The 19,104-nt window shown below is 39.1% G+C and overlaps 1 protein-coding gene across 7 annotated transcripts in view; it reads left to right on the top strand.

The window, feature by feature from the left end:
• Positions 1–462: 462 nt before the first annotated feature.
• The window catches only part of DCAF6 (DDB1 and CUL4 associated factor 6), a 92,406-nt gene continuing 73,764 nt past the window's right edge, over positions 463–19,104 (top strand). For 3 of the 7 annotated variants that reach the window (XM_065852890.2, XM_065852881.2, XM_065852871.2), the window contains exons 1-2: positions 465–741; positions 15,922–15,983. In XM_065852890.2, coding sequence (XP_065708962.1) covers positions 648–741; positions 15,922–15,983 — 156 coding nt within the window. In that variant the 5' untranslated portion in view covers positions 465–647. Of the gene's footprint in view, positions 742–15,921; positions 15,984–19,104 lie in introns of all 7 variants that reach the window. The other 4 variants (XM_071813976.1, XM_065852853.2, XM_065852862.2 and 1 more) reach the window with 3 other exon arrangements.

The raw sequence follows: 19,104 nt of genomic DNA, 5'->3' as shown, positions 1-19,104 counted from the left end.
GAGGCGGGGCGGGGCAGCGGGGTTAGCGCAGCGCTATTGGTTAAGGAGGCCTGTCCCGACGTCGTGAGGAGAGCTGGCGCCAGCACGCTGGGAGGAAGTATCCCGGCCGTTTTCGGGAAGGGCACGAGCGCCCGGCTCAGTGATGGCCGCCGGCGCCGCTTCACTCTCACGTTTAAGATGGCCGGCGCGGGAAACCACGAGCTGTGACTCCGCTCCCGCACCCAAGATGGCCACGTCGTGGCTTCATCACTTGGCTCGAGAGCCTGTCTAGCTGACGCGTTAACGTCATCCGTCAATTCCACGACGCACCCTCCGTAGTCGGTGAGGGGCGGGGTCGCTCGAAGCGTCCGTTACCGGCTCGCGCGAGACGTCTGTTAGTCTCGGAGCGCTGCGCCCCCACCCTCGCGGCGGGGGCGGGGCGTCGCGGCGGGGGCGGGGCGCCCATGCACGGGGGCGGGGCGCGGAGCCGCCGCCGGCCGCGCTGCCGCTCGCTCACCGTCGGTTCCTCGGCGCGAGGCGGGCGCGAAGGATCGTCGCGCGCGCCGGCCGGCCAGTTTCCATGGTGATCGCGCGGAGCGGCTGGTACCCGCGGAGCGCCCGACACCCCTCCCCTCCCTTCCCGCTCCGCGCCCCTTCCTCGCGGGGCCATGTCCCGCGGGCACTGCCCCCACCTGCTGTGGGACGTGCGGAAGCGGAGCCTGGGGCTGGAGGAACCCGGCCTGCTGCGGAGGCACTACCTGGGTAAGGGCGGGGGCCGCGGCGGGGGGCGGGCGTCGTTGAGCCGTTCTTAGCCCCCTGTTTCCCCACAAGGAGAAGAGGGGGCCGGGCGCCCCCCTCTCCTCGCGGCGGGGCGGGGCAGGTGACAGCGGATTCTCCCCCTCCTCCCCTTTTTCTTACGGGGCACGGGCGGGGGGCGAGGCGCGGTGGGGGGCTGCCGGGCTCCCCCGGCGCTGAGCCCAGTTCCCCCGCCCCGACGCTGCCGGCTCGTTCCGCTTCCCCTCGGCCGGGCTGTCCCGCAGCGGCGGCGGCTGACGGCTCCGAAGTTTCCTGTGCCCCGCGTGGAGCGGCCCCCCGCCTTCCCGCTCCCAGCCCTCCGCGCCCACGGGGGTCCGGGGCACGGCGGGGCCCCCGGCTACTTCCATGCGCTGCCTCCGCTGCCCGGGGCCCTCGGCCGCCCCTCTCTCTCCGCCAAGGAACTGTTGCATGAGGGAGACCTTGCGGGGAAGTTGGGCGGCGGCGGATCGCGGCGGCTCAAAATAGACCGGGAGCCGTGGTTTATGCCCCGGACTGAACAGACGCCGGATTTACCGGCCCTGAGGCTCGAAAGGTTGTTCACAGAGCACGTAAATGCCGGGATAATGGCGCGGTTGTTCTCCGGGCTTTGAGGTGTTTCCTGGTGTTTGAAAGACGAATGCTGGGCAGAGGCGCTTGAACGTGTTCGGTGCCGCCTGGTTTCGTCTTTGTGTTCACAAATGCTCTGCAGCGATCGGGGAGGCGGTTCTCTAAATACGCTTCAGCTTCTTGTTGCTGTCTCTTTCAAACGATAACCTGGTTATTTTCACTTTCTAAGTGCCGTAAGTTAAAAATAATGTTAGTTTCAGTTTACGAGGCTTCACGGAGATTTCTTTCGTGTAAAAGATCTATTGATACTCTTTGTAATGGCGCAGGTTGCACGTATCTGTGTCTACTTCTTCCCCAAAATATTAGAAAAAAATATTTGTTCGCATGTTTTTGGAGGTGTGGCGGTCGGTTGCATATTATAGAATGCGTATATCATACTGACACTTTTATTTTTTGGAGGGGTGCTTGCTAGGAAAGACAGCTTATTGGTTGCAAACACTTTCCTTTGTGCTTGTGTGTCAAAATAATTCTGCTTTTGAGTCGAAATGTTGAGTACTTGAGATAGAACTTGCAGCATTATGAAAAGTGTATCTTATCGTACTTCCTAAGCATTTCTGAGGTGGTTGGTATTTGTTTTCGTTTGGTTTACTGGTGGAATTTAAGGTGGCATATCACATTACCGTGCTTAACTCTAGTTTTCTAACTGTGGTCCCTGAGCACTTGGTAATCCACAAAAGGTAATTGAGAAAAGCGAGGCCGTTCCCTGTAGGTTTCCACTTATTATAGAGAGGGTATATGTGTATATAGCACTTACATGCACGTAGGCCCTTTGGAAAAAAATTTTGAGGTCCTAAAATTAAAAAAGGTTGAACACTAATGGTCTAGCTGGTTTTTACTTTTGTTACCCCTTGACAGCTGTGCTGGGCCAAATCTTAGCTAAGGGTTGTCCTAACTTATAGTGATCAAGCATGGATATCCTTCTGACTAGATCCTTAAGGAATTTGTTTATTTATTTATTTATTGCTGGCTCCAGTTGGAGCAGAAAAACTCAATTTTAAAAATAGGACTGTCATGTCTAGATTTTTAAGAAGCACCATAAGACCTTTTCGGCTTGTTTTTACATTACTATGTCTCTGACAACTGAAGAATTAAAATTTGATCAATAGAAATCATCCTTCTGGATTTATTAAGATCTCTTCTCTGGACACTGCTCCCATAAGGTGTGCATAACTTCAGTTAAAAACAAAAACCTTGTGGTGACTAGGTTAAGATCTCATATCTAATGTTTTTTTATTTAACGTTAAACATGTTCAGTAGGTTTATAGCATTGAGAAAGTTGGACCTGGGAGAGGCTTCCCACTGAATTAATGTTAAGATCTGCATTGATGGTGGTAAAAGTTGCTCAGTCCTTACTGACTTCTGCTTTTAGCAGAAGGAGTTAGTACATGGTGTTCTTGTCCTGGAGAACCATCACACTTGTATTCAAAATGGCGTTTATGGCCTTAATAGACACACTCATTTTGCTGCTAGTCAGGTGTGATTGCATGTGTGCAGATTTACCAGATGACAGGCCTGTTGTTGTGCCTTTTTATTTGCAGTTTAGTGTATATGTGGGTCTTTTCTCTCTCAAACTTCAGCATTTCTACGTAGGAGCTTTGTTGTTTGGACACAGATTGAGATCACAGTGTAGTCAGATGGGTAACATTGGTTGTTGACAGTTGCTAATCTAGTCTGAATGGGAAGTAGGGTTTCTTACTGGTTTTATACTGTTTCAACAGTCTGATAGAACAAGTCAAACATTAAATTTTGATTTAGTATTCAGAGACTCGAGGCATTGCCTGTGTGCATTTTTTTTACCAGTACAAAATACTGTAGGTTATATGTATCGTCGTTGTCTGCTGCTCTTTTTCAGCCAGCGAATCAAAGGAGAAACCTGATAGCAAGTCCATAACTAACAATGCATTTCACAATGGGTTGGAAGGAAGATGTGTACATATGAATGATACTTGCATAGTGAACTGTTCATTTGGGTAGTGTTGTTATGCTGCAATGTAAAATATGGGGAATATTGAAGGCGTCTGTATATTGAAGGAAGACATCTGAGAACTAACTAGTGTTTCCTATTTACTCTGTGTTTTCCCTTCATGTGAACTGGGAATCAAATGGCACTCTATTTATAGCCTCTTTCAGCTTTTGAAAACAGCTGCTCCAGGAAGGATCTGTGCATCGTACTGTACCTTTCCATGCAGATAGTCCACTCCTGGAATTTCTGTTCTTGCAAAACTCTGATTTTGCAACATGTCTAATTAGTTGCTGTGAAACCTAGTCAGTTCTGGACAGTGTTCCAGAGGAAAGTCTCCTGGAGACAGGGCAATATGTATGTATGTATGTGCGACGTGTCCTTCAGATGTTATCATTTGGTAAGAATTCCTGCTGTGATGATAGAGGGAAAATGTGTATCTTATCAATGTATCTGTTAGCTACCTTTTCTTCAACATTTGTAGGCTAATTAGTCTCAATTTCAAACAGTGCTTATATCTGAAGTCTCCAGAGAAAGTCAAGCCTTGGGGAAGCTGTCAGTAACAATCTTCAATAGAGTGTGGGCATCATCCTAGATTAATGCTGGTGGGAGGAGTCCTGCTGCTGGATCAGAGTTGGAAACTGAGTTTCAGGCTATTTTCAATCACTAAGAACACCACAGTGCTTTTACACTGAAGAACATAGGTAGCAAACTGCAGTATCCCATTTAAATTCTGCTTTGAAACTGGCAAATGTAATTATTCAGTCATGATACTTTCCCAAGAATTCCCAAATCTTCGTAGCAATTTTGTATCATTGGAACAATATTGCGGTGTCTAATGAACATGTCAGTTCTGATGCCAGGAAAGTGTTCGCTGCCATCACAGTAAAGGCCTCTGTCTGGACTAAGTATAGCATACAATAATTTTACTAGAGAAATAGCACCCTGAGTTTCTTGCAAGAAAGAAGTGAGTTCATCATTCCCGTGAAGTATTTGAGGTGATGGGTTTATTTTCTGTGAAGGGCTGTGATTCTGAGGATGGCTCTGTATGGCCAGGAGGAAGACTGAAGACTTCCCCTCGCTACCCTTTGTTTCAACTGGCATAGCAAGTTATCCAGAGAAAATCTGTTAGTCTAAAATAGTTTGCAAAGAAGGAACTGATTCAATATCAGAATAAGTCAGTTCTCCCTAATCTCTTATATCCTTGTTCACATAATGTTTTCTGACATCATCTTTCCCTGTGATATGAAATTTTTAAGCTTACCAGATTTCTTAGAAATAGTGTTGTGATGCTGTCTTCTGAGCTTCCCCTCACCTCTCTTTAAAAACTGTTTCATATCTTCCTAACTTTTTCTCATGCTGTTTTTTAAGATCCGGCAAAGGTTTGAAATTCATAAATTAACTGTAAGGAAACTAGTAGTTAGGTTCATTGTGGTCAAATTTTTTAAAGTTTCATCAGCTATTGCTACAAAGAGAACTGTAAATATATTATGATGTAGGTAGGGAGAATGTACTAAACTAATCATGTCTCAGTAGCTTGCCCTCTCTACCAAGATGAACCATAGTAAAACCAAAACTAATTGTGGTTTTGAAGTAAGTTAATTGCCCTGTTCGTAGGTATCCTGAAAAACAGGATAAGCAAGAATAGCTGTTTACATGTACGGACATCCGATTAGTTTTGATATTGACTGTGTTACATTTGTTACCTGGTTGGTTTATAAAACTAGTAGTAGCTCATTGTAGATAGATAGAATTGGGTATTGCTGTTGTTGAACATTTAGTTCTTCCCAAAATATGTTGCCCAGGGTGGGAGAGTGAAACTTATTTCTTAAAATACTGGAAATCTTTGTTCTCTCTCTTGCTTTTCCTTGAACAAACAAACAAATGAAAACCAGCAGAGATGGAAGCTTGAACATTACAGAAGGCAACTAGAAAGAGATGTGTTATTTCCCCTATTTTTTGCTGCAGCTATATTTTAACACATGGTGTCTTAGTCCTTGGAAATAATGCAGAGTAAGAATGGTCAAACAGATTTAAAATTAGAAGCTTTGTGACTGGCATTTTTCCAGAATTTGCAATAGTCACAGAATATTTAATCAGCCTTTTTTCTTTAATTCTTTACATAGTACTCTTTACATAGTACTTGTGATGTTTAGTTATTTTCAGGTGCACTGTTAGACTTCATGTCCTAAACCTCTGGCATTAATTTTATTTTCCAGCACAAATTAGAAACACGGCATCTGTCACAGCTAAAACCCAGAACTGGTAGAGGTGGTTTATTTTATTTTATTTTTATTTTTTTGTCTATGAGGCTAACAAATTAACTGCTGCTTGAAAAGGGACAATTATTCATTTACCTAGTTGTCTGATTCTGAGGACACAAATGATTGACTGCCATTTTAATGTAAACAGTGTAGCTTCCTGATGTGCAGCATGAAAACTGCCCAGAAAAACACTTCTGTAGTGATATATTCTGGCACACACCAGATACTTTGTGAAACTTAGACTAACCAAAGATTTTAGAAAGATGCAGTTGAACTCTCCGAATTTGTTTCATTAATGATGTTTTTTGAATAACAGAAATGGGCAGAGTCAGAATTGAATTTCACAGTGTAATGAATGAATTAAAGGAAAATACATCTTTGGAATAAAGCCAAACATCTTTAATGTACTCAGTGTAATATGTCAGGCAGGAAATTTGGTATAGTTGATGGATTTTCAGTGGCTGTATATTATAGAAAAGGGTAAGACATGTAATAGCATTGCAGAAAAATAGTGTTACTTTTAACTGTAAAAGACACAGGAGGGTACAGTGATCAGGTATTGGCTTAAGCTGGATATCTCTGGGGTTTTTTTTCCCCTTTTAATAAAAGCAAGACTTAGTGACTATAGTCCTTAAATCATTACAGATGAGCAATTGAAAGAGCAATGTGTCATCAAGACCTCTTGATAACAAATTGCATTTAGAGGACTTTAATGAAGAGACTGTATCTAATACAAATTCCGTGATACGATCTCATTTAAGTTGGCACCAAGGAATAGAAAGGTACAATGCATATATATATAAAACAGATTTAAAAAAAAAAAAGTTGGAGGTGATCCTAGCATATAAAGATTAATGATCTCTTTTTCTAGTTCCAAATAAATCAAAGGAGATAATAAAGACAGCCATTTAAAATGTTTTAATAGAATAATTTGTAGAAAGAAGCACACTATCAGTAAAGGGAAATAAAAACGCAGCATAGCAGATTCATCTGAACAAGGCACAAATAAAGAAAAGGTGACTGGTTATAATTTGGTACATACCAGAACACCAGAAAGAGATGTGAGCTGGAAGGCAGGATTGAGGTTGGATGGATATTTCTGGTGTCTGAGTTCTGAATGCTTAGTTTTAATTTCAATCTAATCAGCCTTCTGTTTTTTGGGGGATTATTTCATTTATAGGCTAACTGAGCTATGGAAGTAGAGGCGCAGGAGCCAGTTGGACCTGCAAGTGGTACAGCCATGTAGCACTACGCTATGTAAATTTGATAGCTTGTTTTGCTACTATCTTGTAAATCTTTGCTTATATTTAACAATATCATTGACCTGTTAGCAGTTACATCTTCCCCATGTGTTTTGTGCTTTGATTGCTATGGTTTGTGTTACTGCTTCTGCCTCCTCAGTGTTGTCCCACCTTGTTCCTACTCAGTGATGAAGTGCTGATAATCACTTTAATAGATTTTCTTTTCAGGAAAAAAAAAAAAAGCGGGGTCAGGGATTACTCAGTACTTTCTGTTACTCTGTCCTGAAATAAGAGAATAATTTGCAATGTTAGATATTAGGATGTTGGGGATTGATAGGAGCACAGCTTTGGGTTTTTTTGATGTTGTAGCATCATTTGTGAAAAACTATAAATCCTCACAGACCACGTTATTATGTTTTTTTGGTGAGACTACTTTGCTGAAGCGTGTTTTTTAGGGTATTTTTCTTTTTTTTTTTTTTTTTATAGTACCATCCAGATCAGATGTTGTTATCAATGAACCTTCTTACTGAACTCTGATGTTTTAATTTTCAAAATCACCAACTTTTTTTGCTGCTATTATATCTGGACGTACAGCACAAAAACACTAATGGAAGGGGGATTTCTGGCATTGCATACAAACTTATCTAGCCTAAATGGAGCTAGAAGGAAATGATCAAAAATTGATACAACTGTTTCAAATTGTTGATTTTTCTGTCATTCAGCAATTCAAGAGGCATTTTAATCTGTCTACAGTTTTGTCAGCTCTGCTTGACATGACCTGAATTATGCAGATGTACTTGTACTTTTTGTTTTTAAGGGATTAACTTTACGTGTAACGTCTGTGCCCTGAACATCAATCGTGTGTTAATGGTTGCAAGAAGTATGAGTGCATGTAAGTGTGTTGTTGTCCCAGGGCTTTGCATGTATAATTTGATTATTTGGATTATACTCAAGATGCAAATGTATTTGCTTTATATCCTTTGGAGTCTCGGTCTTCTCATGCGAACAGCTGGAGACTGTAAAGATTTGTGTGCACTTTAAAGACCTTCATTTTTTTATTTCAATATTTCATTGAATTTACATTGTATGCTTTTAAGGACAATATTTGTACAAAGAATGTATTTGCTTTGTAAATAACTGCCTGTGTCTTGAGACCGAGTGTTTCAGACAGCTTCATAGTTAAGTTGCGCCTTGATCTTGTAATAATGAGCTTTGGATACATGAAAGCTGTCTCTTGCTGCAAAAACAAGTTGTGTACTGTGTGTACTGGATTTGTATTTCAGGATGAGGCAGTGATGTGGGAGATCACTTTAGATGTATTTTTTAATCTTTTTTCTTTTCTCCTGTAACCTTCTTCCAGCTGGATTGCTTCCATTAACTGCATTAGGGTAGACCATTAAGCATTTTCTGTGTTTAGTCACTTCTAAGTTGTCGCGCTGCAATACAAGAGTTCTTGCTACTTTGCTTGTGAGACCTGATCTTCTATCCATGAAGGTCCCTGAAATAGTCTAGTGGGATATAACTGATCATGTATCAAGTCAACTTGTTGACACTTGAGACTAGTCCTGTCCCAGCAGTAAGAGAAAAGATCACTTCAGATATAAAGTATGCCAACTTTCAACAAAGCTGGATTTTTTCACTGATTAAGTGCGACTTTCAGCATTTTTGTGTCTTTGGGGCTTAGTGAGTTGCTGATTCAGATATGTCCCAAATTCTTTAGTATGTGTTGAATCATTAAATATTGAGTGTGAATATCATGAGATGGAATCTGAGTCACATCAGTGAATTTTAATATCTCCTTATTTTCCTGATTTTGTTGTTCAAGGATTTGCAGGCTTTCCTCATGAAAACTGAATGTGTTATTAATGTTGCTGCTCTCTACTTAGGAGATATCATGAGAAAGATGAGGATTCCTCCTTCTCTTTCCTGTGAACTCAATGCATTCTGAACAATTAGTGATGTTTGTTCGACCTTTATTGAACTACCGAAACTTCACCAATATTATACAAACCAAAATGACGTCTCTGTTTAGGTTACGTGGTGGTGGTGGTGGTGTTATTGTAGTGTTGTTCCCATTATTTACTTTTCCTAGCAAACAAGGAAAAATGATTCCTTTTATTTGTTTTAAAAACACTGTTATGTGCTGAAAACTCTCTTCAGTAAAAAAAGTCTCTTGAGCTACACAGCGGGGCTTTTTGATCAGTCATCTAGGATGAATACATACAGTGTAATGCAACATGCAACACCACTTTTAAAAGTAGTCTTTTAAAATTTGTTTTTAAATGCCCGATGATAATTCAACTTATGTCATAATGTTATTTAATAGTCGTGTACTAGCAAGACTCAGATTTCTACTTTAACTCAATTTTCAGTGTCATCTGTCTTTGAACTCTAATCCTGGGCAATTTCCAAGTGTTTACACTTGTAATCTCACAGCGTTATCTAATATGGTATGTATATCTATTTCACATCTTTCCCCAAACTCTGCAGTGTATAATTCCTATACTACTCAGGATTAAATGGTATGTTTAATTAGGTGTGCAGAATAGTAAATGCTTTAATTCAATTCTACTCTGTCCACATTCTCAGTTTCACCGAGACAGCCATGTGGGAAAGGCAGGCTCTGCTTTTTTGCTAGAAGACATGTCTCTTTAGATATGCCAGTAAACTCCTATATAATCCCTTCTTAATCCTTTTGAAACTGGGTACTGTGTTAGTTTAAACAACTTTAAATAGTAGGCTTTTACTTACTGCAGAACCTTTGTCCAAAGTGGGCTAGAGGGTATCCATGTGATAAGTTCTGCTGGCGGATTTAAAGAAGCAGCAGCCTCTGACAGACACTTAAAGGTAATGGAAGGACTGGCAGCAGTATTGGGCACATGCATCTTCAGCTGTAAGAGGATGTACCTGCTAGGAATGTGCTTCTCTTAAGAGCAGATTCCAGGAACTTTTTCTTTCCTTCTGCTAATGATTTTCCATGGTCCAGTATTCATTTTGTCTGAGTGCTTGGAGATGATAGATCATGGCTGTGTTGCTGGCAGTCTTAACTTTTGTGCTGGGGTAGAGTTGTACCCCTGTTGCAGTTAATTAGATATTACCTTCCTCTTGCTGAAAAGCAGAGCTCCTAATTAACCTCGGGTGTTGCACAAATAAGTAGTACTTGAGAAAATAAAGCAGAATACCCGATGTGATGTGTATTAATAACATTTTTACAATAAAATATTCAACATATATTATTCCACATACTACTTCAGATGAAGACTTTTCAAAGTCAGAGAAGAGCATTTCCAAAGCCATGTTGAAACCTACAGTAACGCTGTTTACTCAAGCTTGTGGCACTTGGCATAATATTTCTCTTTGCCTTCAGTTAATGGAAGCCTCATTTGCTTCATTTGATTCAAAGAAGACAGGGCTCAAGTGTATTTTTCTTGATCTGAAAACTATTCAGTTGTTTGTTGGTATCTGTTCTAGAATTTTGAAGTTATTTACTTGGAAGGCATATTTTAGTGCTGGTGGAGAAAAAAGAAAATGCTTTTGCATTTGGTTAATCATATGTCCAATTAATCACACTTAAGCTATTTCAGATAGTTTTGTGTACCCTATATTTTGGTCTTTTGTTGTTTTTTACATAGATACAGCTTTTCTTTGTTTTATCATATGAATTTTTGTCCTCTGTTCTGTAGAAACTAGAAATGTTTGTGACATAATATAAAAGTTTCAAATGCCTTTTATCTCAGTGAGTAGTTTGTGTATGATCATTTGGCTACTTCTAAAGGATTGAATCAAAATCAACATTTTTGAAAACCGGTGTTTTTGTTCCTGTCGCAAAAACACACTTCTGCTCAGCTGCAATTTGTGGGAAGAGCAATATGGAAAACTTTACTATGGGCTGCGTGAGTGCATAGCTGTCAGAATATCATGTACTAGTGAATGAAATCCACTTAGTGCTAGTCAGTATAGCATGCTCACTCAGAAGCTAGGGCCTAGAATATGCAGTAAAATGCCTTCTCAAAGACAGGTAGTTGTACTTTATGCCACATTTTTGCCACTGAGAACAGTTTGAAAATGGATATCAACACAATTGTATTTTATGCATTAAGTATCTTTCCAGCATAAACCATGGTAAATATCAAATGAAATGAAATGCATTGATTTAAAGCTCAAATGCTTGTAGCCTTACCAGTGATGGGAGCCCAGTGGAAGTTTATAATCAGGAGCGGATACTTTTGTGAATCTGAAATATGTTTGAAAGTTTATTACAGACATTGGTACTAGTGCAAACAAATCTTATCTGTGCTGTTACCTATATTAATTTACTCTTGCAGAATCAGTAGAAGCAAACCTGAACAGAAGTCTTTTGCAAAATGCTTATTAATTACCGTAAAATAGGTAACATTGCTGAACTTTTTTTATTTCATCAGATCTCTTTTTGTGTTTCTTTTGAGGTCAAATTTCGTATCCGTATAGTCACTAGAAGGTATTATAGGCTTGCTGGATTGTAATTCAGGGCATAATGGCCTGTCTTCTGTAGTTTCTGTCTTAATATGTGCAAGTTTTGTGTTTCTTAATACATGAAGCTTATTCTCAAGTGTATTTTAGGATTTGAGTGCATGCTTGATTAACACCAAGTCATTTGGTGCTGAGTGTTTAGTATAATAGCAAAGCTCTTACCTATTAAAATGGCAACTAAGTCTCTTCACAGAAATTAAAATATTTTGTGTTTTCTATATAGTGATGTATCATTAAGAGCAGAGAAGATTTTGAGTTATCTGTTTTTAAAGTAAACCATAATGAAGTAGTTGATCATAGTAACTTAAAAGGTCAATTTTTTAAACATTGACAGAACCAAGAGTTACCATTTTTTGGCATTTCTAGAGTAGTACAAAACACTAAGGAAATATAACACAGGGCCTTGATCAGAGGACTGGAGGTCACACCAATGGATTTGGTTTCTGGCAGTACTGCTGATTCACTCTTTCCTTTGATAAATTGCTTCAGGTTCCTGTGTCACAGCTTCAGCATCTATAAAATGGGGTCACAATCAGTTGATGTAGCTAACAAATGTTTTTCAAGATTTTAATTAATCTTCAAGATTTTTAACATACCTTGATGAAAGTTAATTCACTGCATATTGTATATAGACCTGTTTATTGTATGATGCATGGAGAATTCTGGTTGCTGGAAAAACAGCATGTTGATATGTGGATTGAAAGTTATACCAGATCATTATGCAGAGTTTGTAGTCAATCCAGCAGAATAATCTATCTACAAATGAACTGCACTTGCCATCTTTTCATGGAGTGGCTTCAGAAATATGTAAACACTATCCCACAAAATCAAGAGTAGCTTTTAAATGCACTTAGAGTGCAAGATAACATGTGCTCTGCATTGGGAACAGATGCTGGCTCCATTTCACTTTTAAACTAGGGCATTCCAAATGTCACAGCAAGCTAGCGCTGAGGGACTTGGCGTTGGAAAGAGCCAGCTTGACATAAATGAGTGTTCATTTGACAAACAGGATCTATTACTGGTTTTCTGAATAAGGATTGTATTTTCATGTCTCATACCATGGTGGTGCCACTAGAGCACTAATGTGCTCTAGGCCTTCATTGTGACATGGTCTGTACTGTTTCAATGGGAAATTCTGGAGTACGGTTTTAAGCATATGAAGGTTTTACATGCTTGAAGCATAAAACTTCACTGCTGTCATCAGTTTTGAAGTAGCATTGACTAAGTCACTTACAAAAGAAGGGTATGTGTACCTCTGCCAAAATAGCCACATAAGGCACCTGACCAGCAGTTCCTAAACTGACAATTGTGACCTGAATGGTGTCATAACTGCAGTGAGCAGGGAGTACAAGGGACGTTGTGGTATTTTGATATTTCTCCCTGAAGTGAGATTAGAGCTGTGTACATGTACCCAAACACCAAAGTTGGGTTATTTTCCAGAGGGGAGTGACAAGGCATTGAATACTTTTTTCATTGTGCACAGTGGAACATTTTGAGTTACAAGGAAGAAGCTGCAGTTTCTCTTTTGTCTGCTTTTCCATATTTAAATTCATATTATGAGTGGCTTAAGGTGGTGCTTCTTCCATACATAGAATGTGGCCTTTGAAATGGTGCTGTAGTCTCTAGCTTAATATAAACTAAAAAAATTGATCTGTGTGTGTATGGAGAAACTGTACCTTGAGGCTTCAGTAGCAGTAATGTTTGATGAAAATGGGTGGATGGATGAAAACTGAAAATCTTATTGATTGTGGTACTGAGAGTGGCATTATACCTTGAGGCTTCAGTTAGTGCATAAATGTCTAGTGAAAATAGGTCGGTGGAGCATTAGCTTGATACCTTTCCAAATTTCAGCCACCTGAACCCTTCACAGGGAGCTCATCATTGCCATTTGAAATTTAGCTGTGCTTAGTGGTTTCAAAGCAAACCTCATGTATGTTCCGCTGCCCAGTGAAATGATCTTGAGTGGTAACAACTTGGTCACTTGATCCCTGTCTTAAATAGGACTTATTTGAATATAAGAAATATTGAAGCATCCTCACAGAATTAAATTATTCCATTTCTCATGGCACATAGTTAAGGGGAAAAAGAGTTTCTGGTTCTTACAGAGCCTGTACATGAAATTGGTGGTGGTGAGGGGGAAACAAAACTTGACGGAGGTCTTGATGCTGATATATAAGAAAAAAGTACTCTGTGGGGTTTTGTCTAACCAAGAGACTTCAATTTTGTCAATAGACTTCTTTAAGGAAATAAAATTTGCAATTGGAGATGTGATTAGAACACATTTAGTGTTTCTTGCTTGCTGATTTAAGTGATTTTTGGATTAAAACCAGACCATACGGGAGGGAGGAAAACCCGTTGCTCTGCTTGGTCTTAAAAATGAGTTCATCTCCTTCAGTGTTTCTGTACAGGGGCTTCTCACAAAGTGTGTTGGTCTGCAGGTATCACCTCACTTCCAGGTGTGTTTTATGCATATAGTGTTAAGCCTAAGAGTCATCCACTGCAATCAGACTTTTCTGTTCTGCAAGTGAAAATGTGATGGGACTGATAAACAGTGGATTTTTGTGTAGGTCAGCAGAGTATGCCTTTCTTAGCAAAGTTATCCTGTTGGAGCTCTCAAATAATTGTGCAGTATATTGCATTGCAGTAGCACCCTAGAAGCAAATTGTTAATTTTCTATTATGCAAAGTGATATATAAGCATACAGCAGATGCTATTTCCCACCTCAGTATTCACTTTTACTTACAAGCATGTGTTGTAGAAATCAAATTAACCTGAAAATCCTCACTGAAAATACACCTAGTGTTCAGTGATTGGAGAACATAGTAGGCTTTGAAAAAATAATAGGATTTAACTGAAAAATACAATAAACCAACCATTAAGGACCTAAGTTTGAAGTCTCTTCCTCCAGGGGAAGAAATGGATAATGAACAGTGGTAAATAAAGAATAGTGAACTCTAGGTTCCTAATTCTAGAAAACATACATTCTTGCTGGTAGTGCATGGTGCATAAGATTAAGTTCATTATTTTCATCTCTCTCTAATGATGACTATTCTTTCTTAACAGAAATTGTAGCACTTCTGTGATGTCACAATTTCAGTGTCTATAAAATGGGGCACAAGAGTGTATGGTTTTAATCTTTTTTTAAGCTAGCTTAGGTGTACTTTAAAAGCAAGCCATTTACAACCATTTCTCCCAGCCAGTACCTCCTCTTAAAAATGAAAAAATATTTTACCAAAGTATGCTTGTCATCTAATGTGGTACTTCAGCTGTATTATGAGTTATTTTGAATTTTGGAGGTGACTTCTGGTTCCAACAAAAACTAGGCACCAAAATATACCTTTTCATGGAGGGAAAGATCTACGAACATCGAATGAGGTGCAGGTGTACCTGTGGGAACTGGTATGGCTTGAAGGGTTTCTGGGTCTCTGAGCGAGTGTGGTGAGTGGTCAGTACCTGCTTCTCACTCAGATGGTTGTGCTGTGGCAGCCTGTGATTGTGAGGGATGAGGTATAGATACCAGGTGTTCTTTTTCAGTGCTGGAGTGTATATGGGACAAATAAAAAGCATTAAGCAGAAACAAGTGGTGAGAGGAGAAATTACTTTTCCAAATTTGTACTACAGTGCCAGAGGCAACACTGGGCACTGAAATGGTTCTGCATCAGTATTTGTCTTTTGGGAAAGTTCTTTCTGGGGATTCTTAGGTTCATTACAACCTGTTGTCATAAAATGGGGGCACTCTTAAATTAAACAAAAGTTGGAGCTATTTGTTTAAACATCTGTTTCAGGAAGAAACCACATTGTTTTCAATGCACTTTCTCTTTCCATCTTCTTGTGTATAGTACAGTAGCGATTTGAAGTGCAGTGGTACATCAGCTTGTATATAGGGAATAAGGGCCCTTGCCTAACTCAATATGCATTTATAGATTTCTTCTTTCTTCTTCATCTCTTCCTTTCATGCCAATTTTCCAAAATTTTTCTCCATGTTTTATTCCTTAAGTACATATCAGATGGAATCATACTGGACTTCAAAGTTACTTTTTAAAAATGCAGCATTAATAATAAAATTGAAGTTCGGTTTTATCTAGTTTAAGAGATGTAGAGTTGCAGATAATGCTTGCAAGATCAACTTCCAGTTCTTTGCTGATAATATGAGTAGAAAGCAAAACTTCATCTTGAGACCCAAACACATTTTTCTTTATATTCCTATAGAAAAAGTCATACTTCTTTCTGTCTTTCAGATAAGTTAACCCAATAATCACAAGATTTTCTGCTTTATAGCTATTCGTTTTAGAGGAAGCATCATACTGTGAACCTGTGAAATGTTCATTTTGCCATTTCTGCACTCTTATTAAAGGTAGTGGAAGAGCCGGCAAATATGATGCTTGTCTTAACATTTGTAACATGAGAACCATATGAATTGCTTCAAGACTTACATTTATATTCTTCTTCATTTTTTTACCTGTTAGTGCCCATTACCAGGATCTTAATAACTTCTTCAGTGTAACTGTTTTGTAAAAGAGTTTATAATTAGTATTTTTCTTCACAGGGAGAAGAGAATTTATCCAAAGATTAAAACTTGAAGCAACCTTGAATGTGCATGATGGATGTGTAAGTCACTTGTTGCTTTTTTGTTTGTTAAAAGATGATAAATTGTGATTTTTTTTTTTTTTTTTTTTTCGCCATGGCAATAGTTTGTTACTTAAAAATGCAAATAACATGTATTAAAGCTGAGCTGGGAACCTGCACTAGATCTGAATTGTATGGGTGCTTGTTTGTTCTTAAACATCTGACAGTCTACCTTTGAAGCAAAACAAAATCCTGTTCCTGTACCATAATACCGAGTCACGCTGCTGAATGAATTAATCTCCTATGCCAGGAAAACACATGCTTATCTTTTCGCTTAGAACTCATCTTAAGCCTTTAAATGGAATTTTTAGTGGTTTTGTGTTGTGTTGGTATATTCTGTTGACTTAAAGCTGTATTAGTGTCTTAAGTGATTTGTTCTGGAGATCTAAAAAGCAAATGATCAAGTGCTATGTGTTTATTTAAAGAGACAATAAAAACAAAAATAAGCCTCCCTTGAAAGGCAATAACATAACTTGAAATATTGCTTATTTAAATACTTTGTTTCCGCTTTTCCAGTCAGTGGGAACTTCACCAGACTTCTATGACCTCTCATATATGATGGATAGTGGCTTAGACAGTTCCCTCAGGATCTGCAGATGCATCTTATCAGGTCCCATGGACTTGTGCATCTTCAGGTTCCTTAAATGGTCTCAAACATGTTTTTCTCCTACAGCGGGCAGTTCTTTGTTCTCCCAGTCCCTGCCTTTGCCTGCTGTGACTTGGGTGGTGTAGCTACAGCACTTCCCAGTGAAAACTGAGGCAAAAAACTCGTTGAGTACCTCAGTCTTCTCCATATCCATAACCAGGTCTCCCATTTCCTTCTGGAGAGGGCCCACGTCTTCCCTAGTGAGGCTGCTTCTATCTGCCTATAGAGGGCCTCATCCACTAGGTCTTCCTGGTTGGGTGGCCTGTAGCAGACCCCATCTATAATGTCACCTGCCCTCACCCTCCCTTTAATTCTGACCCATAAATTCTTAGTCGGCTCCTTATCCATCACCAAGCAGAGGTCTGTGCAGTCAGGCTGGTCATTGACTTAGAGGGTGATATCCCCCCACCAGCTATCCTTCAATTCAAACACTCCAATCATAAGAGCCATCCCACCGCATCTCCAGGATGAGTTAACTACCTCTGTGTCACATAGCAGACATTACGTATTTGATGTTGGCTATGTGGTGTTGCTTGGGCCTACCTGGTGGGTATGTAGTTGAAAATTCATTTTGAATTGATTGTGTTAGCTTTGAAAGTGTGCTTTAGTATGTAGCGTAACATTTTCCACCCAGTAAAACAATTAATTGTGAACTTATAGCATTATATGCAGGTGTTTAAAATACTGCTACAATTTGAAAAATGTCTTTAGAAATTAAATTTGCTCAGAACTATCCACCTTTAAAGAATGGTGTATTAGAGAGTTTTTATGTCATTCACTGTGTGTTTTTTTCAGGGAATAATCTTTTATGGCCAAAATCCATTCAGTATAATTTCTTACTACTTTCTTTAAAAAAAAAAAAAATCTGTGCAATGAAAGTAAATGAAATTACAATACCCTTACTAATTGAAATTCTTATACCATCAGTGGTAAATGATCGTATTAGTCTCTTTTCCCCTCACGATTATTGAATTAGTATGCATTTCAAATGTGAGGAATAAATGCCATAGTTGTCTTACTAGGGATGTTTCTGGTTTTTTGTGTGTTTGTTGTTTTTTTTTTTCTTGTGGGTTGTGGTTGGGTGTTTTTGGAGGGTGGGGGCTCGAGTTTGTTTGTTGATTTTTGTTTTGTTTGTTTAAGAGCATTTTCTTCTGTGGAATAAGGTGTGACTTGTATTTTCTATGTAAAGCATGCTTTGTAATTGGACATGGTGGACAACATACTTAAGGCAAAAGGGTTTTTTTTCTAATTGAGGATAAGAGTAAAGTGCAACTTCCTACCTACCATTTGTTCAATATTTTTGAAGAATGGAGTAGTTCGATTCATTACTTCCAAGTATACACACTCTTGTAGCAGTAGTATTACTGTAATACCTTTTTGTTTTATTTGTGTTTTCATCTTAGAGTTTAGGTAACATTGTCTATGAAATAGTGCAATTTTCCATGTTGTTTGAAGACACAGTTTCTAGCAGTAGTGAAGAGATTGATTTAGTCTACTGGATCATTGATGTTTGCTTGTAACCTTGTCATCCTTCCAGGGCATGATTTGCCTCTTTCAACAAGATTCACGTTGTCCAATGCAGTGAGATCATATGTATGACAGAAGTTGCTCTCTAAAGGGAGCTTAAGATAATGAGAAAATTAGTATAGAGATGATTTCTGTATGACATGGCTAAATCCAAAGGAGAAATCTTGAAAGAGAATCAATTTGAACCAGCAGTGATTGAAGGGTGAGGAAAGGAGAGGAGAAAACAATGCTAAACTGTATCGAATTGGAGTAAAAGTATCACTTATTTTCTTTCAGTTCTGGTCCTGTGAAAAATGAGGAATGCAGAACTGCAGAGTGCATACCTAGGTGGAGCCTCTGACGTAAACAAATACTACATTTTCAGATAAAGAAAAGAGGATTACCTGTAGGAATAATTTCTCATTACTATGTATAGACATTCAGTTCAATAGCTTAAATTAGTATAGGAAGTTTGTTTCATATTGTTAGAACATGCAGTTTTTTACCTTTTCCTCAGTAGATGAAAAGCAGTACCTTTTTCACCCCTTTTTTTGCTTGGGAGATCTTTCTGGTATTCTGGATATCTACAGCTGTTTTTATTTGCTTTCTTCTGTTTCTTGTATTCTGTTAATCTGTTCACAAAAGAGTTAAATCTACTATTACAATGCATAGAAGTGAGGTGTGGTGTGGGGTTTTTTTTCTTTTTTTTTCTTTCTTTTCTTTTTATTTTTTTTTTTTTTTAAATGGATTGACTGTACTGCCTCTTGCATTGTCTTTGAGGAGAATGCAGAGACAGTAAATTTACTTTTGACTATTTGACTAATGATTCAAAAGTGCCTGCTGCTTCCTTTCAAGACTAGTTATGAAGCAAATAAAATTAGATATAGTTGATAATAACAGAATACTTAATAGAAAAAAGCTAATTACATACCCTTTGACTTTTCTCATCTT

Source organism: Patagioenas fasciata, chromosome 1 (genome assembly GCF_037038585.1).
Source record: "Patagioenas fasciata isolate bPatFas1 chromosome 1, bPatFas1.hap1, whole genome shotgun sequence".
Taxonomy (NCBI): domain Eukaryota; kingdom Metazoa; phylum Chordata; class Aves; order Columbiformes; family Columbidae; genus Patagioenas; species Patagioenas fasciata.
Note: the sequence above shows the minus strand (reverse complement) of the source record. Positions and strands in the feature narration are given on the sequence as shown.